Source organism: Thyridium curvatum (assembly GCF_004353045.1).
Source record: "Thyridium curvatum strain D216 chromosome Unknown NODE_65_length_251728_cov_83.732616, whole genome shotgun sequence".
NCBI lineage: Eukaryota > Fungi > Ascomycota > Sordariomycetes > Thyridiales > Thyridiaceae > Thyridium > Thyridium curvatum.
The window spans coordinates 206,290-229,373 of record NW_022156820.1 but is presented as its reverse complement, the minus strand read 5'-3'; the positions used below and the strand labels follow the sequence as shown (position 1 = coordinate 229,373).

The 23,084-nt window shown below is 58.1% G+C and overlaps 6 protein-coding genes across 6 annotated transcripts; 4 read left to right on the top strand and 2 right to left on the bottom strand.

Annotated features, from left to right (window-relative positions):
• Window positions 1-191: 191 nt before the first annotated feature.
• On the bottom strand, window positions 192-875 carry E0L32_009227 (uncharacterized protein; the record flags this gene model as incomplete). Its single annotated transcript, XM_031144169.1, has 1 exon — window positions 192-875. The coding sequence occupies one exon, from the start codon at window positions 873-875 to the stop codon at window positions 192-194; it is 684 nt and encodes a 227-aa protein (XP_030991337.1).
• A 2,487-nt stretch (window positions 876-3,362) lies between these two features.
• Window positions 3,363-3,953, top strand: E0L32_009226 (uncharacterized protein; the record flags this gene model as incomplete). Its single annotated transcript, XM_031144168.1, has 2 exons — window positions 3,363-3,497; window positions 3,570-3,953. 2 exons carry the CDS (start codon window positions 3,363-3,365, stop codon window positions 3,951-3,953), a joined length of 519 nt encoding a protein of 172 aa, XP_030991336.1.
• A 321-nt stretch (window positions 3,954-4,274) lies between these two features.
• E0L32_009225 (uncharacterized protein) lies at window positions 4,275-9,662 on the bottom strand (the record flags this gene model as incomplete). The annotated part of the gene is made up of 6 exons (XM_031144167.1): window positions 4,275-4,495; window positions 4,560-6,672; window positions 6,744-6,998; window positions 7,201-7,291; window positions 7,523-9,294; window positions 9,351-9,662. The coding sequence occupies 6 exons, from the start codon at window positions 9,660-9,662 to the stop codon at window positions 4,275-4,277; spliced, it is 4,764 nt and encodes a 1,587-aa protein (XP_030991335.1).
• An 818-nt stretch (window positions 9,663-10,480) lies between these two features.
• Window positions 10,481-13,275, top strand: E0L32_009224 (uncharacterized protein; the record flags this gene model as incomplete). The annotated part of the gene is made up of 2 exons (XM_031144165.1): window positions 10,481-11,166; window positions 11,238-13,275. The coding sequence occupies 2 exons, from the start codon at window positions 10,481-10,483 to the stop codon at window positions 13,273-13,275; spliced, it is 2,724 nt and encodes a 907-aa protein (XP_030991334.1).
• Window positions 13,276-14,330: 1,055 nt separating this feature from the next.
• E0L32_009223 (uncharacterized protein) lies at window positions 14,331-18,553 on the top strand (the record flags this gene model as incomplete). Its single annotated transcript, XM_031144164.1, has 5 exons — window positions 14,331-15,221; window positions 15,302-15,490; window positions 15,561-16,811; window positions 16,890-17,032; window positions 17,092-18,553. The coding sequence occupies 5 exons, from the start codon at window positions 14,331-14,333 to the stop codon at window positions 18,551-18,553; spliced, it is 3,936 nt and encodes a 1,311-aa protein (XP_030991333.1).
• A 2,258-nt stretch (window positions 18,554-20,811) lies between these two features.
• Window positions 20,812-22,847, top strand: E0L32_009222 (uncharacterized protein; the record flags this gene model as incomplete). Its single annotated transcript, XM_031144163.1, has 5 exons — window positions 20,812-20,871; window positions 20,935-21,525; window positions 21,588-21,737; window positions 21,795-22,562; window positions 22,665-22,847. The coding sequence occupies 5 exons, from the start codon at window positions 20,812-20,814 to the stop codon at window positions 22,845-22,847; spliced, it is 1,752 nt and encodes a 583-aa protein (XP_030991332.1).
• Between the last annotated feature and the right edge of the window lie 237 nt (window positions 22,848-23,084).

Below are 23,084 nucleotides of genomic sequence, written 5' to 3'. Positions count from 1 at the left end.
GATGCGCACCCTTGAAGTAGAACGACTTTGTCTCGGTTCATATGTCTCGGGCACGGATCTAAGGCCTCCGTGACATCTTGATTTTTGATTCGTGTCCATAGTGAGAGAATTGTCTGTGTCACATCTTCTCATCCCAACATTCTCCTTGAAAACCGGGGTTTCCCTGCAGCTACCCTAAACAGGACCGTCTTTCACTCCCAGTATCTGTCATTGTCCAGCATCCACCCGTCCGGTGTATCCGACCACGTCTCGGTGATCCAGTACCCTAGGTCTGCTTCCGTCCCGGCAGGTTGACCTTCCGAGGCCGAGCTGACCGAGCGCCAAATCCGCTGCCTGGCGTGATAGCCACCCTGCGGCCACCGGCCCGGCTGCCAGCTAGGGGCCTGGAACTTGCCGCCAGCACCCAAGCCGGTGACGAAGTGCGCCCAGAAAGAGCTCAACGGCAGACCGAGCTCTATCTCCCGCAGGCGGCTGCCGAAGGCACGCGCGGCGTCGTCCACCAGGGGCAGGAGGTGGGCCCGGTAGTTCTGGTACCGCTGCTTGGGCGTGCTGTAGGGGTCATGATTCCAGAAGCCGAGACCGCCGCAGAACCCGACGTAGAGCTTCTGCAGGCCGAGAAGGGCCGGCTCCATGGAACGGAACAGAGCCTCGAGGAGTCTCTCTTCTCTGCCCGTCGCCCGGGGCACCGCGTCGCGGATGCCGGGCTGGCTGATCCCCAGGACGCGCGGATCGAGCACGAGCTCGAGTGACTTGACCATGCACAGGCTGTATGCGGGCAGATAGTATGCCAGTCCCGGCTCCAGTGTCTCGAGGGAGATGCGGAACGTGTTGGTGCCGTAGAGGACGTCGATCCCTTCTTCGAAACTGAGGTCCATCATCAGCACACTCTGTGTACGAGTGAGAACCGTAGCCGACTTGGACAAGGGCAGTAGAGAGAAGGACACAAGGCAAGGGCTAAGACTCACGCCCTCCGGCAAGAAACCAGCCAGCCTACGGCGCCGACGTGCCGTTGCCGCCGATGATCCCTTAGACAGCTGTCTATGCTCGGGTTGTCGCGGTCGGGATCAGCATCGCACAGACGGCCGTGGCAACGACCTCTGCCGTCGCGGGAGAGAGAAGGCGAGACGTCAGCGGGATTAGCGGACGGGTGGTAGACGTGCACCACCAGGCCGCCAAAGGCAGTGGCCAGGATACGCGCCCTCAGCTCTGGCGGGAGAGCCGTGAAAAAAGCGCTCTCGGCTACAGTGCCTGATGACACGGACGCGTCCATTGATCTGTATACTAACCAGTTCAAGGCGAGCGGGGAAATCAGCAGTTCGGCAGCAGCTTGAGGTATTGACACTAAACAACCCCAGGACTCTGCTGTTTGAACTCGGTGACCAGGAAGACAGGGGATCTGAACCAATAATGGGTAAGCCGGCCCCCTGTCCTGCATGCATGCTTTTTAGCATGCGAGACTACAACTCTATATTTGGGTTGTAACACGGGCCAAAATGCCCTCCCAAAGCCGGAGAACCCCGGAGTTCACACTTACTGTTGCCCTCGCCCCTCCTCGAGGCCCAAGCTTCATGAGAATGGGAGGATAAGCGTGTATGTAGGAGATAAGAATTCTGAAGGGAAGCATAGGGAGGCCAGCCCGGGGTTGTGTGCTCGGCCCGCGAGACGGAGACTCCGGGCCTGGTGCGGGGGGATCGGGGTGGAGAAACTGACGTCGCCTTCGGTGCTTTCAACCCCGCGTTGGTCGAGGACAGAGCGGGAGGTGACCACAGGACTCTCTGTCCTCTATCCCAACAGTGGCCTGGACTACCCATGTACGAGGTGTGGACGACGCGGGCGACGGTCGACCTCTCTCGTGAGTCGTGACGAGCTCCACCTCAGCCTACGACTTCCCTGGACTCTGCCTGGCTGATGGGCGGACGAGTTTGCTGTTGCTTCTCACCCCAATGAGCTACATGTTCTAAACCCTGCCCTTGCAAGCTGCCCAGTCATTGACCTGTATTTTCGGGCCCAGGGGATATGCCACCAATACGACGGCCGACGTGCAGAGACTAGAAACTGACAAGAGCTGCGTGTCTTTCACAGACTATCCAGCATCACCAGTACGCAGGAGGGTCGATGTCCACGCATGCATGCCAAGGGACACAGATGCTCCCATCACTTCGGGGTTTCTCTCTCTCTGGTAAAGCTGGCATTTTTTTTAGCCGTGCTTGCTGATAACATCCTCCAACCACAAGTAGAATATGATGTAGCCATCGGACGTCTCCTCCATATTATTCTGTGGGTAATAACATATCTGTTTGTCTACTATATTAAGGCATTATGTTCTCTGAACTATCAATACACGGGACTGGAACTCTCCAGTCCCATCCTAGCCAGACCTCGTCATACATCTCCCGAAGCTCATACGCTGAACATGTTACTTACAGATTCCCACCTCATATCGAAAGCCATGATGCACGATCACCAGACGGCGTTGTTACTCCTCGTCAACCCTCAACGCCAGACGCTCCAAAAAAATGCACGCACCCAAATTCACCAAAGGGAACCACCCCCTGTCATCATTGTCCTGGACACCGTATACCTCGATCCCTTCATACTCGGGCCCCATCTTGCTCCATATTACGTATCCTCCTCGCCCAAGTGCCAGGGGATACACTGGTTAATAGTCGTCGGCTGGCCTAGACTCGAACCAGGTGGGATTCACAGTCCAAGGAAGACTCACCTGGACTGCAGCAGAAGAACATGGGCAGAGATGATGAGCCCCCTGCTTGGGCGCGAAGCTCTCACGAGAACCATCCATGGTGCCAATACTAACCCTGCTGCTATCTCGCAGTCCAACTTCACAATGCGTAGACAGACATTGAAGGGCTGCATAATACAAGCCTAGAAAACCCAAGCGTGATTGAAAAAGACTGCCCAGGTGGTCTGCTTGTCCTTCACTGCAGTGAACCGCGTGGTTCTGGTTCCAGAGCAGCTTGACGGGCGTCTAAGTCGTGATACCCCGACGTAACCCCGTAATGTACTCGGTAGAGGGATGGATGGTGTTTGCTTAGTCATTCCCGTTGGTGCCAATGGCCCCATTTCACGACCATCGCCCAATACGCCAAGCTGGGGCTCAAAAGTGGGTACGCCCCGATTTTCCTATTCTCGGTCGTGAATTTCCTCCCATCGAAGATGAATGTGATTTGATTCCTCGCAGCGACGACTCTCACCTCATGTTAGGGTACGACACTGCGAGCAGCAACAAGAACAACGACAACGATAGGAACCCTGCCTGCTCCTAGCTGCCAGGCCGAACACGGGCACAGTCCATCTCGTCCCTACCACTTTACCACCTGAGGTCGCCATTCGGGTATCTGGCCATGGCGACTCACGCCGTTGCTGCTGCCAAGCAGGTGTTCAGGGAATTGCATGGCGTGGTTGTATCGGCCGGCCTTCAGTCCAAGACGGTCAAGGTGCGCGTCGGTGGGCGAAAGTGGCACGCCGATATCAAGAAGGTGCGCTCCCCGTTGGTTGACCTTCAGCTTCTGTCCCAGACTCGTGCCCGCTAACCCGCGACCTGTCCGCAGCACTTCAACAAACCCCAGCAGTATCTTGTCCACGACCCCAACGACTCCCTGCGCACTGGTGATGTCGTAGCCATTACCCCCGGCTGGCGCACTTCGAAACACAAGCGCCACGTTGTCAAGCACATTATCGCGCCCGCACAAGTCCCCATTAACGAGCGTCCGCCTGTCCCGACCGAGGAGGAGCGCTGGGCCGCTGCTGTCGAGGCGCGAGAGGCCAAGGTGGAGCGGAGAACAGCGCGGCAGGCCGAGGAGAATGCCCAGGCCCTGCATGAAAGGACACAGAGAAAGGCGCGGAGCCGGGAAATTGCCGAGCAGAAAGCCCAGCGACACCAAATACAACAGCAAGAGGCTGCGGCAAAGACATCTTCGGATGATGTTGACTGATTCGGAGGCGGAATGGTCGGTGCTGAGCCCCGGCTGTCGACGAACAAGGCATGCTAGTTTGGCTTCCAGATTTCCGTGGTTTCCGGATGGTCGTTGGAGGGGTCCGGCTTCGCCGGGATCCTGCCCTACCGGCATTGTACTTTATAATGAGATCTTGATGGTCTTTGTATTTCTAGATGTGCCTTCATACAGGACCGCTTATAGACAGAATCCATGGCGCAGTTTCGTACCCACCAAGAGGAAAAGACGTCACTACTCCGTCGTCCCAGCACGTTGCGGGAACGCCTCCCGCCCCCTCTCCCCTCTTGCCTGAATCATGCCTTAGCCACCCCTCTCTCCAAATTCTCGAGCCCAGTCCTCATATTCCTTTAGGCCTGCCTTGTTGACGCTGGGACGAATGGTCCTGAGGCTCGCCACAAAGTCCCCAAAGCCAATGGCTCTAATATCGTCCATAGTCATGTGCAGCAAGGCTTCGCCCAGTGACCGCAATGGACCCATCGCTGCGTCCTTGGCCAGTGCTGTGATGTCTGAGCCTGAGAACCCTGCAGATGGCGTCAGTAACAGGTGCGCAAGGAGGAAGAACCATGGCCGGGCATCGTGACCTACCGTCAGTCAAGCTGACTAGCTTCTCAATATCCTCCTCTGTCAAGCTGTGCTTCTGGTGCCCGAGAAGGGCCTGGAGCTGCGTCCGGCGGGTCTCCGACTCCGGCAGAGGAATGTACTGCCGCCTGACAAACCGCCTCCGCGCTGCCTCGTCAATGGCCCACGGCAGATTCGTTGCCGCTAGGACCAACACTCTGTTTGGATCGCCTTGTTCCTTGTCGGCAAGATCCCGCCCAGCCGCCGCCCTCTGCAGATCGCTCCACTGGATCAGGAATTCAGTCTTGAGCCTTCTTGTCGCCTCGTGCTCTCCAGAGGACGATCTCTGCGAGAGCAACGAGTCTATCTCGTCCACGAAGATGATGCTGGGTGCCAGGAGCTTTGCCAGCGAGAAAAGGGCTCTGACCAGTTTCTCCGATTCGCCCAGGTATTTGCTGGTCAGGCTGCTGGCCGAGATGGAGAAGAACGTCGACTTCGACTCGGTGGCCACAGCTCGTGCCAACATGGTCTTTCCAGTGCCCGGAGGCCCGAACAAAAGCATGCCCCTCGCTGGTTCTCTGAGCCCCATGAACAGATCCGGCCGCAAGAAGGGGTACACGACCGCCTCTCTGAGCGCCGCCTTCGCGACCTCGAGCCCGGCAACGTCGCCCCAGTGGACCTCGTCTCCGTGTACCACTATCTCATTCAATATCTGCTTGGCGGCATCCTTGTCGATGCCAGCTGGCAAGTTTCTCAGAATTGCGCGCCTCTCCCGGCCCCCCCCCGCATTTCCTCCCTTCTCACTCTCATTCCCATCCGAGTCTCCGGACGTCTGTAGCGCCTCGTATTCCAGATCCCTTTCCAGGCCCTTGTCTTTGGTCTTTCCCTTTCTGCGCATCGCATCCCGAACACTCCCCGTGCCCGGCGAGGTGCTCGCTCCGGCGGGTGTTTCGCTCGTGCTGTGTCTCCCAGGCACCGGGTGTCTGCCCCCCATTTTCGTAGTTGCTTCTTTGACCGCTATCCTTCGACTCGGCAGGTCGGATGTACTGCTGCTACGTTCTGCTATCCCACCATCTGATGTACCCTTCTCGTCCCCAGCCCTTGGGGGCGGCGTTTTGAGGGGCTGCTCCGGCGGCGGTGCTGTTCTGTGCCTAGGAATGTGATTTTTGCCTGTTCTTCCTGGAGCCGAGTGGGTGGGCTCGGTGGGTAGGTTGTTGACGAGCGCACTGGCGGCAGCATGGACAGACAACACAGACGCGCTGGGCGAGGCATGGTCTCGGGATCGCCGCGAGTTAACAGCAGAGTCTAGACTGTGCCTGGAGCCTGGCGTGGGGTCGATGTCTCTCTCGTGCGATGCCACAAGCCGTCTGCTATGGCTGTCCCATTGCAGCCGTGACGAACCGGGCTCTCGAACGACCCGGTCCTCGCGGGACGGTGTCCTGATCGCGGGCAATGTTGTGGAAGCCTGTTCAGTATTCTGGGATTTGCTCGCCCTGTCTCTGAACCCCAAGGCACTCCAGGCAAGAGCGGCAGCCCTGCTGGCCCCAGGGCCATCCGACGCCGGCCTGGAGCCCGTTCGCCGTTTAGGTTTGGTGAACCGCTCTCCAAGCTTCCCCGTGCGCAAAGTCGTTCTCAAGGTATGCTTGTCGGGGCTTGGAGATCGTGAGACGGTGGGCTGGGAGCTCGATCCGGCCACGGGCCGAAGGATGGACTGCTCAGTCGAGTCTACGTCGGAACCAAGATCGACAAGGCTTCCCATACCAGTGGAGTGCTTCGACGACGCTCTCGACTGCAGAGATGGCCGCGGTGGCAAGGGAGGCCTAGGCAATTGAGTGTATGAGATTGCAGGTATGGTTCCGTTGCCGATCCAGCCAGGCGACGAGGCGTCAGCTGCCTTTGGCTCAGCTATACTAGGCGCGTTTGTCTTTTGTATTCGAGGACCATCCTCGCGCGAGAGCCTGAGTGCTTCTAGCAGGTCGATCCGTTCTTTGCATTGCAGTTCGAGTTGCCGCAGGCTGTCAGTCAACGCGCTCTCTGTTTCGGACTGCGAACCCTGGCCGCCGGGGCGGACAATGTCACGGCTGTTAGATATCACACCAAGAGCCGCCTTCCAACAGCGCATTGCTTCATCTTCGTTGCCCTACACCAGCGACACCCGGGTAAGCGATGTCCCGGGGAATTGGACACTGTCAGCGGGCATAGATAACACACCTGGCTCTCGTAAAACACCGCTTTCGAACACGTTAGGTAACTCTCATCATATGTACCCTGTAGGTTGGCTGCGTTTCCCTTGCCCTGCAGCATCGTGCTGCTTTCCGGAACATGGCCGAGCTCACGGGTGAACAAGTATGTTGGGGAGGACTGCCCGCCGGCCGAGAACTTCTGTGTAGACCAGCGGCTCCGGCCGACCAGGGCTGGCAGATTCTTGGAGGCCTGGGATTGCGACGCGACAAGATGGCGGCGTGTCTGAAGGGGCAGCCAGAAAGCTTGCTGATACAGCAACACTCGTGCAGTGAAGTGTAGTGAAAGCAGGCGCCGAGTCCCGTGTGCGAGCCAGGCTGATGTATGTATCGGTCGATGACTTGCTGAGTCGAAGCAGCACTCTAAGTTCGATCAAGAATAGCAAGGTCAGGCTCAGTCAGTACTAGACCTAGGAGCAGTGACGTACATCAGGCACACATCCTGGATCCCACCAAATGGCCCAGCCCAGGTGGGGCTGCCACTGGCCAGCGGGGCTCTTGGCTACGGTGCTTTTCCAGCTACATATCCATCTCCTTACCCAACTGAACCTGTTCTAAAACGTGCCTGGGAGGTACCCACGTCACTGGAGTTCAGGGCTGTCTTTAAGGTTAATCTCAGTGCCCAGCCAAGTAAGAAAATGTGCCAAACCCGCCATTTGAGTATATTACGTTGTAGTATTGATTCAGGAGCGTACAAGACTCTATGACAGGAGCACCCTGATCTCCCCGCCAGTTCTAGGGAACAAGGACCTCCATGATGTGGTCTGCTCGTCAATATTTGCTCCTGTGCTTTCCATGCCAGCTGGCTTGACCTCGTCCGCAGCGACGAGGACTTCTTCTAGGTGCTCAAATTCCTCACAGAATCGCTCCGCCGCATCCTCGGTGATCTGCCGGGCCAGACCCGAGTCCTGCAGTTGCTTCATATTCTCTAGTGCGTCCATCAGGGCCGACGGCAGGAAATCGTCTAGCTTTTGGCTTGCTCTCACCATGGATTCAGGGGCTAGTGCCTCGATGGCTTTCAGCCTTGACAGGTCCTCTTTGGACGTCGTGACTGATGTCGTCTCGGTCAAAATGCCATCCAGGCCCGATTCTTCACGGAAGAACCGGTACTGACTCTCAGCAAGCGTCTGTGATTCTTGCCGTATCTCGTCTTGCAACGCCCTGACTCTCCCCTCCGTAAAGTCGAACGGGAGCAGCACCGCCTTCGCGGCAAGAAGGCAATTGATCAGGAAGATGGAGCTCCCGGGCTGGCCGATATCCCGGGCGATGTTGTGGCATCCCTGGATAAATGGATCAAAGGCTTCTCCAAGGATGGGAAGAAAATCGACTTCGCGACTTGCAGACGAGGTAAGCGAGGTATCGTATGTCTTCAATATGGCATGGAGTTGTTCCAATGCTTCCTGCAGGAAGTCAGGCGACCCCAGGTCGGTCGGAGTGTGCTGAAGGTCCCCCTGCAAGGCGGCGATGTAGTCTCTCATCAAAGAGCGGAACTGGCGGAGCGCCTCGGCTTCCAGGCTCGAGAGAGACTCGACGAGGACGGACTGGTCGCCAAGGAGTTTCACGAACGTGACGCGGTAGAAGTTGAGGAGGTTGGCAAGTTTGTAAGCCAGGATGATTTCCTCGTTGCTCTGTATGACCTGCTCCACGCGCTGTCGCAAGATACGCGCGGCACCCGACACATTCCTATCCACGAGGTCGTTTAGGGCCTTGATGGCATCAAAGGCAGGTTCCCCGGGCTCTTCCTCGCTGTCGACAAGGCGCCAGATCTCGTGGTCTCGGCCGGCTTGTATCCCTTTGGCAATCTCACCCCCTTCCGACACAAATAGGACCTCGAGAGCCTCTCTCTCGCTCACCGCGGCGGAGTGGGTCCAGGCCAACATGTCGCCAACATAGCGAAGCGGGTCATGAGCGGCGAGCTCGATGGGCTTCACGGACTGCTCCTCCCTGCCCGAGGTAGACGATCCGGTCAGAGCGACATAGAACGAGTCGGAGAGCAGATGTTCTCTTGCCTCGGCGAAAAAGTCGAGGCAGTTGTGGAACAGCGTCGGCCTCTCTGCCAGCACACGAAGCGCCCGTCTGATACGCGCGCCAAACTGGGGGTTCTCCAGGTTCAACGTCCGGAATTCGCGCTGAATCCATTTGTATAGTTTCTGAAAAGCCTGGTCGAGCGTCTTGGATGCCCTCTCCAAGATGTCGTGCCCCAGTGTCTGGTTCTCAAAACCTAATAGTATTTCGCAATCCTTGACAATCTTCTTGGCCTTGGCCAGCGTCGTGAAGAATCGATCATCTACTGGTTCCGCTGCCATGGACAGGCACGCCACTTCGTTTTCTGACAGCACGAATTGCGTTTGCAAGGACCTGAACAGCTGCTGCTTCGCCTCGGCTTGGCGGCGTTGAAGCATCAGCGCCGAAGCCTCGCCCAGGACGGACGATGTCGAGGCGTGAGCCACGTCCACTTTGGATCTCATCTCGCTGTACATCTTATTGAGGCTCTCCAGTGTCGAGCCTATCCTCTGTAGTTGCTACTCACCAGTGTCAGATTCCGCGCGGCATCGCCCGTGTGTGGAAGAGCACTCACTTCCGAGACACGACCAAACTCGTGTACGATATCTCCATTGCACTCAATGACCTCCTTTTGCAGGTCCAGACGGAGGCGGCGACGGGCCTCTCCGGTGTTCTGGATGCTGCGTTGGTCGAGCAAATGAAGACTGTCCCGGAAGTCGGTGTCGGCATACGAGGTAGACAACACGGTATTCACTTTGGAGGAAAGCGGATGCAGACCTCTCAATGCCATGGATGACCCAGTGATTGGAGGCGACCGAGGCTCCGCGCCGACTGCCACGTGAGGGTGAACAGAGGGATGCTCCGGTGGCGATCTTGCTGATGACATCGTGGACGCCTCTAGGAAGGATTGGACGGCTCTGCTGTCTTGGGCGGCAAGTCCATGAGCAGCACCTTCTCTCAGAATGTCTGCATCCAAGAGCAAATAGAGAGAGAGGGCAGAGGGTCCTCTTCAGTCACAGCATAAGCCAAGAAGAGAAAAGGCAAGGAATCAGACAGAGAAGACAAAAAGAAATTTAAGATCCTATACGACCTGTGCGAGAATACTGGCTTGTTTTGCTGAGTCGACTGAAGGGGCGCTATCCAGCTCAATATGCGATGAACCTATGCTCATTTCGTGCTCGATACCTCATCTCCACCGCAAACAGACAAGTAGCCCCAGCACAGAGAGGGGCCCATTCACCGTCACCGCCAAACCCGAATGACGAGCACCAGTAGGTATAGGTACTCCACTGTGGGCGGCTACAGGGGTGTAGTTATAATAAAGCCGGCCAAAAACATGCTCACCGCCCATAGCTGCCTGCCTGCCCATGGGACACGCTGATTGTGTCATCTGCCCTCAACGCTGCATGGCTCCCTTTGGCATGTGCGCCTCCCTCATAGACAGACACAAACACGACCACGATCCCGCCCACCTGATCACGGACTGCACCTGACTGGACGAACTATCAACACGTCGACAGTCAGAAACCTTCTCCCGCTGTAGCACGGTCTCTGCAACTTTCCGTGCCGTCTCCCTTCTCAACTCCTGATGTGAATGGGCGGTGTTGGTAGTCCGACCTTGGGCAATGACCGCCATTTAACTGCATCATCCTGGCGGACAGCGCCGCCCTTCCCGAAATCATCTCCGTCCACACATCGGCCGTCATGGCATCCAACATGTTTTCGCGCTTTGTGGCCTCGGGGCGAGGCAGGTCCTTTTACGAAGACTTGAGGGCGCGAGACGACGCTCTCGACACAGAAGAGCGGGCGGGGCTTGCTCTGGACGAGGACAACCTCAGCCACCAATTTCACGACTATGACCTCGACCACGCCCAGGGCTTGGGGCTCGATGGCAGTCAGGTTACGGCCAACGAAAGCGTGATACGAGAAGACGTCGGGGATCGCGCAGCCCGACCCGAGCGACATTCGGGCACGAAGTGGCTGGGAGGGGACGAGGATGCAGACAACGACGTCCCGGGGTCACTGCTAGTTGAACCCAATGTAGCCGAAAGTCATGCCGGTCCGCAGCGGCACCACCACCGAGAACGACGGCCCGCATCGCCGGCAACACAACCTCTTCCAGGCCCTTCGACACGCAGAGCGCGTGCGCAATGGGAATCCACACAGGCCCAGCAGAGGTTGCACCAAGATGAAATGGCTCCTTCCTCACGGACCGGAGGCGGCCACCCTCGCTCCCTCATGTCGCGTTCTGTATCGGGGAGTCCGAGGGAGAAGGCCATGTGGCGATGGGTTAATGTCTCAAACCTCGATAATTTCATCAAAGACGTCTATGACTACTATCTCGGCTGCGGAATCTGGTGCATCTTGATGGAACGGGCTCTCCACCTTGTGTAAGCTTCCCTCTAGCTGCGCACTCCCCTGACGCATGTGCGTAAGTTGACTGCTGACGCCACACTACTAGAAACGTCACTTTCGTCGCCGTCTTCCTGACCTTCCTCACGCAGTGTGTGGACTATACGCGCTTTCGTGGCAGCACCAGGCTGGAACAGGTCCTCGTACCGCGATGTATGAACAGGATGTCCACCATGTGGAACCTGGGACTCTGGGTCTTTGCATTCTACTTTATCTGGAAGTCCATCCAGAACCTGCTCGACATCCGTCGTCTGCTGAACCTGCGTGACTTTTACGTGCACCTGCTCAACATCCCCGAGCATGACATGCAGACAGTCTCCTGGCAGGATGTCGTCGTCCGCGTCATGGCGTTGCGAGATGCCAACCCCAAGACGGCGAGCAACATGACGCGCCTCCAACGGGAATGGATTGGGAGCCAGTCAAAGGAGAGACTTGACGCCCATGACATTGCCAACAGGCTGATGAGGCGTGAAAACTACTTGATCGCCCTGTTCAACAAGGATATTCTCGACCTAAGCATCCCCCTGCCTTTTCTGCGCAAGAAGCAGCTGCTCACCCGCACCCTGGAGTGGACGCTCATGTTTGGCGTCCTAGACTTTGTCTTTGACGAGCGCGGCCAGGTCAACCCAGAGTTCCTCAAGTCGGGTCGCCGTGGACAGTTAAGCCAGAAGCTCAAGGCGAGGTTCAAGTTCGCAGGGCTTATGAACCTCGTGCTGGCCCCGTTCCTGGCGTGCTACCTCATCATCGTCTATTTCCTAACGTATTACAACGAATACCAAAGAAATCCGTCGGCACTGTCGGCCCGGAGCTACACGCCCCTTGCCGAATGGAAATTTCGAGAATTCAACGAGCTTCAACATCTTTTTCGCGAGAGACTCAACATGTCGTACCCATTTGCGACACGCTACATAGATCAGTTCCCCAAGGTCAAGACCGAGCAGGTGGCCAAGACGGTTGCCTTTATTGCGGGTGCCATTGTTGCGGTCCTGGCCATAGGCTCCTTATTCGACCCGGACAACTTTTTCATCTTTGAAATCACCAAAGACCGGACCGTGCTGTTCTACCTCGGCATCTTTGGAGGGATCTGGGCCGCTGCCCGGGGCAGCATCACCGACGACAACAGCGTGTTCGACCCGGAATACGCCCTGCGCAACGTGATTGAATACACCCACTTCCAGCCGGACCACTGGCAGGGCCGGCTGCATAGTTTCGACGTGAAGAAGGACTTCTCCGAGCTCTACAAGATCAAGCTGGTCATCTTTCTCGAGGAGATCCTCAGCATCCTGATCACACCTCTGATCCTCTTCACGACCCTGCCCAACTCGACAGACCAGATCGTCGACTTCTTCCGCGAGTTCACAGTCCACGTGGACGGCCTCGGCTACGTGTGCTCATTTGCCGTCTTCGACTTTAAGAAAGGCGTGGGCCAGACGAACCAAGCGGTCGCGGGAGCCGACGTCCGCGAGGAGTACTATTCGACCAAGCACGGCAAGATGGCCGCCTCCTACTACGGATTCCTGGACAACTACGTCATCAATCCGAAGACGGGCATACCCGGCCACCTGCCCCCCGGGGCAAGACACCAGTTCAATCCGCCGCCCTCCTTCCCGGGCCTTGGCTCCCCGACGCTGGCGACAGACATGCACCACTCACGGGCAGGGCGCAGTCGAGCGCCGGCATCGCAGAACGCGCGCACGCCGCGATTCGGCCCCACTGGCTCGCAACAGTCTCCCGTAGCGTCGATCCTCTTGGATCCGCATCATCAGCCGGCCGCTTCGACTTTTGGCTCCCGCAGCGCCCAGAGGCAGCGCCCGAAACGCGCAGGCTACCATGGTGACCGGGACATCATCGAAGAGTCGCTCGAGGACGGCCTCGAGGGCGCGGATCGCTTCCGTCGTGCTGCCGTACAGCAACCCCCCGAAGGCGACGGAGACTTGGACGAGTCCACATGGCAGACGTCACCCACCAAGACGCTATCGCGGGAGAATAGCGAAGTCAAGGGGGAGAACACGGAAGTCGGTGTATTGGGACTCATGTACCAGTTCCAACAGGCACACATGAACCACAGGCACGGCGGCGTCCGGTAGACTGTATAGAAGCCACAGCATTTTGATTTCATACTCTCCCTTGTGTGATTGGACCCGTGTGAAGCAGAAACAAGGACGGGGTCCCAGACGCGTGGGACTGTCTTGCAAGACTCATGCGCTGACCGCTAAGAGTGACAAGTGGTTGCTGCGCTTTGTGTATTGTTATCTCGTTGAAAGAAACTCGTTAGCATCGGCTACTCTCGGCCTCGATCCGCGCCAGCAGAGCAAAGTATGTGGCACTGTCAATGGATCCATGATGATGTAGGTATTTTCCATGGATTGTAGCCTCCTGTGGAGGAGGAGCTGGAGCTTGAGAGCCGCAACAGGACGAGGTGGTACCTCCTTACCATATACCTACCTAGGTAGGTAGGTAGGTAGGTACCCATCCAGCCAGTGAAGCCACTAAGCATCGAGCCCCGTAATACCTAGGAGGTAAGTAAGGCACCTAGCTTCATTGGTAAGGAGGGAGGGAGGCAAGGCCATAGAGTTCCATTGTACTTGAATGTGGATCGACCCAATTGTTCCAAGTTATCAACAGGAGGTACCTACCTACGCTACAGCCTACCTAAGCTAAGGTAGGCACCTCAAGTGCCCCGCTCATGCCTGGGTCACCCGACGCCGCAACTTGCATCGCGCCCAAAAGACACACACTGGCGCGCGTGCTTGAATCAACCACTCTCAGAGTGCTTCCCCCTGCAGGACAGCCACAGAGTCGCCCTCCGAGACATCCAATACCTCGCATCCTTTCCTGCTTGGAATCTCACCGTGGCGCAAGGGCAGACCCGCGAGAAATATCCCCTTGGCATCGGCTTCAAAGAGAAAAACCGCAGTACACCGACCGGCCCAGCGATCCCTCCCCGTCTCCCCACCGGCCCTCAGTCTCGACGCTTCTCAAGATCATTCTAGAGCTCTCGACGACTACGCCCGGTCGAATGGCGCAGTAGCCACACTGCAGCCGATTACACCATTGCCTGCAAGTGACGTTTGCACGCCGACAGGCCTCTGCTCCCGTTCGACGCCGGCTGCACCAGGACCAAAAGGGGGGGACTCTGTAGATGGCCGCGGTGACATCCGACGGCGCTGGCGGTCGGGCCTTGGCCGGCCCCCCCTCGAGCAGCCTGGGCGATGGCGCGACCACGGCGAGGATATACGACGCATTGGAGCTTATATATAACCCGCAGTCGACGAACCAGGACCGGAAAGACGCCCAGATCTTCTTGGAGGAGGTCAAGACGACGAGCCAAGCGCCGTCCATCGGCTTCGAGCTCGCCTCTGCCCCGGCAAACTCGCCCATCATACGCCACTACGGCCTGTCGCTGCTAGAGGATGCGATCAAACACAAGTGGGCGGGGTACACCGAGGACCAGGTCGTGCTGCTGCGCAGATGGGTGTTGCAGCTGGCCGAGAACGTCTCGAGGGACGATCCGCTCTTCCTCAGGACCAAGGTTGGCCTGTTATGGGTCGAAGTGGCCAAACGCTGCTGGGCGGCCGAGTGGATGGACATGGACAAGCTTCTGATGCAGCTCTGGCAGCTGCCCGGCTCGCTCGTGCATAAGGAACTGGTGCTCTCCGTGTTGGAGATGCTCTCCGACGAGGTCTTCACCGGCGACGACGCCGTCGTCGCGCTCCGGGAAGGCGTGCTGAGCAAGGCCTGCGTGGACATCTTCACGCCGTCCGCCGTCCTGAGCGAGGCATTCCCCAACCGCCAGCTGGGCCCGAATGTGCGCTTCAACGACGATGGCTGGCTCGATCGCGTCTCGCGTCTGCTGGGCGACTGCCTCGACGGCGACGTGCAAACAAACGACGACGTGCGGTCGTGCGCCCTCAAATCACTGTCGGTCATCTACTCCCTCATGCCCTGGGCCATACCCAAGGCCATCGTTGCTTCACGCTGCGTACCGCTCATGTGCCGGGCGCTGGCGGCGCCGCACGTAGCCGTGCAAAAGGTAAGCTCGCTACCGGCGCTGCAGACACATTCACCTTTGGCACCTACGCAGGCCATCCCCCGTCACTAACCGCGATCCAGGCATCTCTAGAGGCTCTCCATGCGCTGTACTCGCGCAGTAATTTTACCGACGAGGAGTTCACCGACCTCGTCGTGCCCATGTACGACCCCGAGTTCATCGACCTCTGTACAAGACTGTTCGAATGGTCTACCGTCGACGCCGAAGACATAGACGACGACAAGTACCAGTTTGCAAAGAAATTCTCCGAGGTATGCCGAAACTCTCCGACCCCCGATCCAGAAGATGGGAGGATGAGGAAGGCCGCTGACGTGTTGCTAGATGATGTCTTGTCTCGGCAATTATCTGGAGCGCAAGTTCTCCAGCTTGCCCGCCAACCTGGAGGTCCCCAGGTTCTTGGAGCTCTTGTTGAGGGTGGTGCAGAGCCAGAGCCTGGTCGTCTCGATACCCGTCCTGGTCACCTGGACCCGGTTCCTGAGCAACCGCGCCCTGGGCTCGTCCATCGCCGACACGCCCCTGATCGGCCCGCTGTTGGAAGTGTGCAGCGCCAGGCTAATCCGCTACGAGAGCCTGCCCGAGGACACGCAGGACCCGACCTACCTTCTCCTCTTTGAGGACACCGATACCATTCCAGAGCGCCATGCCTTCCTCGGCAATTACCGTCGATACAGCTCGCAGGTGATCGAGAGCGTGGTGCAGCTCAAGCTTGTGGACGCGACCCGCCACATACTAGGCCAGGCAGATCACGTCCTCGAGCACCTATACGATGGCCAGCCTCCGCTCGACGTCGCGCGCTACAACAAGAACTCGATGCCCGCCCTGCGTGTCGACGCCCAGTTTACCGTGATCGAGTCAGCCCTCAAGGGCTTCGCTCGCTGGAAGGCTTCTATGAACCGGGAGGCCGGGCCGGATGTCGACCAGAAGAGCAAGATGGAGGCTGACTTTGAGTCGTGGTGCAACCGGCTGCTCGATATGCCCGTCGAGGACCCCGCTATCAGGAAGCGGATCCTGCAGCTCCTCGTCGCCTTCTCCACGACGGCGCTGGACAGGAACGCGGGCTTCATGCTTAAGGTCCTCGAGCACATCCTCCTCACGTGGCCCGCCCCGCAACCCGAGCACAAGCTCTTCAACGACGCCATCAAAGACCTGCAGTCGGAGAGCATGGTGGAGCTGCAGCGGCTTGCGTCCAAGATGCCCGACCACCTCCTCGACGTGTACGACCAACTCGAGGCCAAGGTCAACGACATGATTGCTTCTGGCACCCTCGACAGCAAGCGTAAGATTGCCTATCAGAGTTTCCTCTTCATCATCGTGCACCGGGCGAGTCGGATGGAAGAGGGCGACAGGCTACGGCGGCTGCACTCTTTCGTCGATCCGGTTGTGGCTCAGTGGAAGAACGAAGAGTTCAAGCGCCAGCTAGCCTCCTACGGAGGGTTCTGCGGTCTGATGGCCCTCGACCGGGCGCAGTCGTATCTGGCTCGGAAACGCATCCACAAGATTGCCGACTGGGGCTCGGTTGAGCTCGACGGCGAGGGCCTCGCCCTGCAGAGCGAGCTCGAAGAGCGACAGACTGTGAGTGCCCACGGCGCCCTCCGTGACCACCGATCCACTTATCCCGCAACCCCGAGCGCGCACTGACTCCCTGCACAGCTCCTGCCGCTTCGTGCGACCAAGTCATTTCTGACCTATTCCGTCGAGAAGCTCGACAAGGACTCGTCGCCTTACCTCGCGTCCTGTGAGCTCTGGCGCGACGCGTTTGCGGACATTCTGCCACAGCTCTTGCAATTCCTCAGGTACGATCGCGCCGTGTGAACACGAAGACATACATGCCTTGGCTGACCTAGTTCCCAAGCCACGCCCACGCTACGCACAACCCTGCCAACTGGACTCTCCTACCGGCGGACATGCACGCCGTCGTAGGCCAGGTACTGACAGATAGGTTCTGGCAGGCGGGCATCTCCGAGGGCAGCAAAGATGATTTTTACGCCCGCGTCCTGGACAAGAAGGGCACCCTCGAGGGCTTGGCCTCGACGATCCGCGGGACGGTGCGTTTCGTGCGCGAGACGTGCTACGCCGTGCTGTACTGCATGAGCCGGCTTGACGTGCACTTTTACGGCTTCAACGAGCTGCCGGGGCCCCTGGCGCACGCATTGTTTGCGGACTCATTCTGCCTGTCGGCACACCAGATCATCAACCTCCTCAATTTGGTCCGCTACCTTGTTGACCACTGTCCCGTCGCCCTTCGAGACCACTTCCTGCCGCCCCTGCTGGCCACCTGCTTCCAGCAAATGGACTCCAAGATCAAGTCGGAATGGGACAAGCTCGACCGGCAGCAAGGTGTGCAATCGGACGGTGAGGCCCTGACGGAGGAGATGAAGGCCGAGAGCATCCTGCGACAGCTCACGTATACCGCCGTCGTCATGGTCGCCGACTTTCTAGACCCGGCAAGGACGAGTGAGACCCGACCCCCGCCCCGCCACAGCGTCTTGGCCGCTAACCACGTGTGTGCAGATCCTCCCGCCGAACCAGCATCGGGCAGGCATCCGTCGCTGCGCAAGTTTTGTCTGATGCAGTCCTCGATCGTCGAGCCGCTCTTGGTCTTCCTCATGCACGCCATCAGCATGCACGACGGGCGGTGCTGTGGCGTCGTCCTTCGCGTCTTCCGGTCCATCGTGCCCGAATTCACCGGCGGCGCGGCGACGGCCGGCAACCCACCCTCGGACCAGCCCGTCTCTGGCAGTGCGCGCCCCCTCGAGCCGCTGGACGGGTTTCCCATCCCTGCCGAGACGGCCAGTGCCATCCGCGAGTTCATCTCGTCCGACGTCCTCAAGGCCTGCATCGAGTCGCTCCACGAGCCCTATTTTGTCGACCTGCAGAAAGAGCTCGGGTCTCTGATTGCATTCATCCTGGTCTACTATGCGCCCTTGTCCACCACACCGGCCAGCGTCCTGCTCTCCCTGCCCACTATCAAGCCCGAAGACGTCCGGCAGACCATCGAGTATGTCGGCCGGCCAGGACTGCACACACGCCAACAACGTGCCATCGTACTGGACCTCCTCAAAGATCTCAAGGGCGTGAGCATCTCGGAACAGGGCAGGCTGAGCAAGACCAACGGCTTCAAAGGGGAGGCCGGGCGGTCGGCGAAGAAGACATCGCGCAGCAAGATGGCCCAGGCGTTCATGACTGCTCCGGGCCCTACGCCTAGTGGTGCGGCGGGTTTCGGCTCTGGGGAGGCAGGCGGTCCGTCCGCCGCCGCTACGAGGCAGAGCCCTGATCTAGAAGGAGTAGCGGGCCTGTTTAATACCGGGCAGTGAGCTCGCCGCGGGCGCTATTGCGTGGGAAGGCATACCGGGCCAGCGGGAGTGTATTTTGTGGTGGTTGAACTAGAGAAGAGGACTCGGTCTCCTTGATGGTCTATGGACTTGAGGGCTACAGCGATATATAGATATGAATTGAGGCGACGCAGAGCGTGACAAAAATGGTCCTGGTAATGGTTTTGTTGGCGCTCCTTAACTTGAGAGTTGATTGCTTGACTCTTCGGCGTATTGAAAAAGGCATTTGCGACAACCGACAACCAACGCTCGTCCTTTGGTTTGTTCACCGTCGTTGGCATATGATATTGCATGTGAACCCTTTCTTGTGAGGGCTCCTTGGGAAAGAAATAGTATGTAAGCAAGATATCGCACGCACGCTTTCCTAGTCAAGCTGCCGCTGCTTACAAGTCGACAATCAACAATCAACAAAATCCCGTAAATGATACACCAGGGGCTGGGTAAAGCACACTTGTGATTAAAACAATGGCTGGAGGGGATTTGGCAACGGTGGTTTTGTTACCGGGTGTATATTAAAGATTAAAGAATCCAAGATATAGAACTCTTGGGTCTTGACAGCCATCTCACGATGTTCCCTTCAGCGTAGTCCTAGGGCTCGCTGTCGAGCTTCCTTTGGTATCTCCACGGCTCAATCATCCATCTTCACAGTGATGTGATAACTAGCGGTCTTGTAGGGAACGTTTTCGAGGCTGCACCTCAATCGAGGTAACTACCTACCTAGTCTACCTAGGTAGCCATGTCCATCCTTCCCTCTCGGATATGGTCTGGAAGCCATGTCGGCGCTGGTGGTGATGCTGGGGGTAGACATTCCTTTTTCCTTTTCTTTGTTTTTTTCACCCTCTTGCTCTTTTGATTTCTTCTCTTGTTTTAGAGTTTTCATTTCGGATATTCTATTGTACTCGTGAGCAGACTAGCCGAAAAAAAGCAAACAGCACCTCTTGAAACATCTCTCGTACTTTGGTATCGGATGCAGATTGGCTCTCTGTCGACAGGGGTGAGATGCCCTCACTTGCTCTTGGTCCTGAACTTGAGGATGTCATGAATTCAAGATTCGATTGAACACCGAAGACTGACCAAGGACTACGGTCAGGAAGCCGGAAATACCACGATAACCACCACTCGATGCAAGACGCACTGAGAACCGCCTTTCTCTTTCCTCTCCTCTTTCCTTTTCCCCAACTAGGCTGGGCCTGCAGATCTCTACATCACAGGGTGCTAGCTGTTGCATTGACCCAGTCGTCAATTGTACAACGTCGTACTCGTTTGGGCCCAAAAGCCTTGATCCCGTTCTACAGGACACCAATCTCCTGACCGTGCTGGACATGCCGCCTACCCGCCCGACCACGGACCTGTCGAGATAGAGTTTCTTCGTTCGCCCTCTTCGGCATGGAGCCCAATGGGACCACGGCATATGCGTGCGGTTCCGAAACAGTCTCGCACCCCTGCTGCTGCGAGGTTGAACAAGGGGGGCGGGGGATCGCCTTACCTTTTTTACTTTTTTCCCTTTTCTTTTTGCTTGCTCAAGAGCCAAAGAGGAGGCGTCTCATCATTTCGTCACAGTCGCTGCCAAGAGGTGGCCTAAACGCTGTGCTCGGGGGCGTGCGTGTTTGCCTTTGAGATACGAAGCGATGGTCCGCATTAACTACCTAGTCGACGGGCTGTTAACAGAAGGACTTGAGGTTCCATCGAATGCATTGGTTCAAAGGTAGTTGGATAACCCTTGCGAGACCGCGGGTTCCAGAGCAAGGGTGTGCACTGTTAACATTGAGGTATCTCTTGATGAAACTTCGGCCAACTGTGCGGTACATACTGAGGTCGTCTCGAAGTCACGAAGTGAGACCTCTCCACCCTCCACTGTTACCCTCCCCTGTCCTCAGCACAAACCTGGCACCCGGGTGGGATAGCTGCGTACCTAGCGTCTCCGCCCAGCCCGACTCAAGCTCTCTCCCCGGAAGCATGACCTGCCCGGCCCCCCCCCAAACCTCAACTACTTGTTGCGATTGATAGGTAGCCGAATCCAATTCCACAAACTGTATCGAGTCGCGATTACTGACTCGAGTTTCAGCGTCGAGCGACTGTTCCTTCTGGGCCTTTTTGACTGGTTGCGCTTCTCCGTTTCAACACAGAACGGAACGGGCACTTCGCAGGGCGATATTAGGCAAGGGCAGATCTTCCGCCGCTGTGGGCCGTCTCTGCGCGGTCCTTGCCCGGGTTCTTCGCATACGAGCCCGGTGCCCATCATGGTCTACTGTGGGAAACCCTCGCGGGGCTGCCAGATGTGCAGGACTCGTCGGATCAAGGTAAGCACTCTTTCCTGCCCCGGATCCCGCACGAGGCTCGATCGCTCACCCTCTCGGTCATAGTGCGACGAGACCAAGCCGACTTGCAAGCAGTGTGCGAAATCACGGCGGCAGTGCCCCGGGTACAAGGATGAATTCGACCTCGTCTTTAGGAACGAAACGCAGGCGACGGAGCGCCGGGCGCAAAAGGCCAGCAGGAAACCCTCGGCGTCTAAACCTCACTCGTCATATCCAACAGCGCCGGCTGCCGATACAGCGCGTCGCTCATCAACCGAAGGCGGCGGCCCGGGCCTCTCGTTCGAGCAAGCCGGCATAATCCCCGTCTTGGGCCAGCACCCAGAGGAGCTGGCCGCGTGCCATTTCGTCGCCAACTTTGTCCTGGTGCCGCGCCAGGGAAGCACGCGGGGCTTCATGGACTACCTGATACCACTTTTGAAGCAGCAGCCAGTGGACAGCCCTGTCCACCGCGCCTTCAATGCCTGTGCCATTGCGTCGCTCGGGAACCGTGTGGCGTCCGAGGCTTTCGACTTTGAAGGCAAAGCTCTCGGCGAGTACGTCAAGGCGCTCAGCGCAACCCACGCAGCGATCAAGGACCCGGTCTTGTCCAAAGACGACGGCGTCTTGGCCGCGGTGCTGCTGCTCGGTCTCTTCGAGGTAGGATGCCCGGACCCGCCCCTCCCCTCTTTGCAAACGAGGTCGAAGACGGGAACTGACAGAGCTCAAAGAGCATCACAGCGAAGCAGATGGGCCTGTTCGCCTGGGGATCCCACACTGAAGGAGCCGTGCAGCTCGTCAAGAGCCGCGGCCGGGAGCAGCTGCGAACCAAGACCGGGCTCTTGCTCTTTATCGCGGTCCGCACGCAAATGGTGAGTGAGCCCGAACCGCCGGTTCTGTCGAGCCCCTGCTGATTGCCTCGAACCCAGATCATCCAAACACTCGCCTCGAGCAAAGCGCCGACCATGGGCGTGGAGTGGTGGCTCACGGACGCCGTCCATGTCGAGGTCGCCGGGCGCTGCCAGCGACTGTGCATCAAGGTGGCCGAGATCCGGGCAGAAGTCACGCGACTCATGACCGCGGCGCAGAGGACCCCCGAGAACGTCGAGCTCATGCTCGACATGATCCGCAGGGTGCAGACTGTGGACCAAGAGTGTGTCAACTGGATGAGCAACCTGCCCGACCTATGGCGGTTCAAGACGGTAGGGTGGGAAGACCACGTCCCCAACGGCGACTACGAGAAGGCAGAGGTGTTCCCGGGCAGGGTCGACCTGTATCCGGACCTCTACATGGCGAGCGTCTACAACATGGTGCGCACGTCGCGCCTGATCCTGGCGTCGGTGCTCGTGCGCTGCGCCGCCTGGGTCTGCGCACCCGTCGACTACCGGACGACACCCGAGTACGCGACGGCAGCCAGGTCATGCGTTGACACAATCACAGATATCATCGCGTCGGTGCCCTTCCATCTGGGCTGGCACCTCAAGAGGCCCGAGATCCAGCAGAAGCACGACCTCTCCGGATTTGCCTGTGGAGAAGAGGATTGTATGAAGGGCCTGGCCGGCTACTTCCTCACATGGCCTCTGATGTGCATCAACGGGCAAGACTACGCCACGGACGCACAGCGCGCGTGGTGCACTGGCAGGCTCAAGTACATTGCCAACGAGCTCGGTGTCCGCTACGCCGGCCTGCTCTCAGGGGTAAGCATGAGCCACGGCTGGGAACCAACCCCCAACCCCCGCCACCCCTCCTCTCTCTCTCGCGCCATCTGGAAAACATGCTGACACGCCGCCCCTGACCAGATCAAGATCCGCATCCCTTCCATGCTCATCCGGCGAGATGGCATGATGGCGCAGCCCAACGGCATGTCGGGCGACTTTGTGAAACTGGCCTCGAGCCGCAAGTCGCGCTCCGCCTCGCCTACAGCCAACAAGCCTCTGCAACCACTGCAGCAAAAGGAAAGCCCCGGGGACGCGGAATCTTGAGTAGAACAGGCCTGTTGCGCCATCATCCGTGAGCTGCGAATCTCGCGGGATGGCTGCGTGCCGTCACCGGGGCACGGCAATTTCGTCGGCGCCCTTTGTGCTGTGTCTGTAGTGTGGACGCCTCCAAAGGATTGGCTGCCGTAGCACCGCACACACAAGTCGACTAGGATCTCAAGTCTGGCGATGGGATAACTGGTTACACGGGCGTTTTGCCGCCACCTCATGGTGGCTAATACT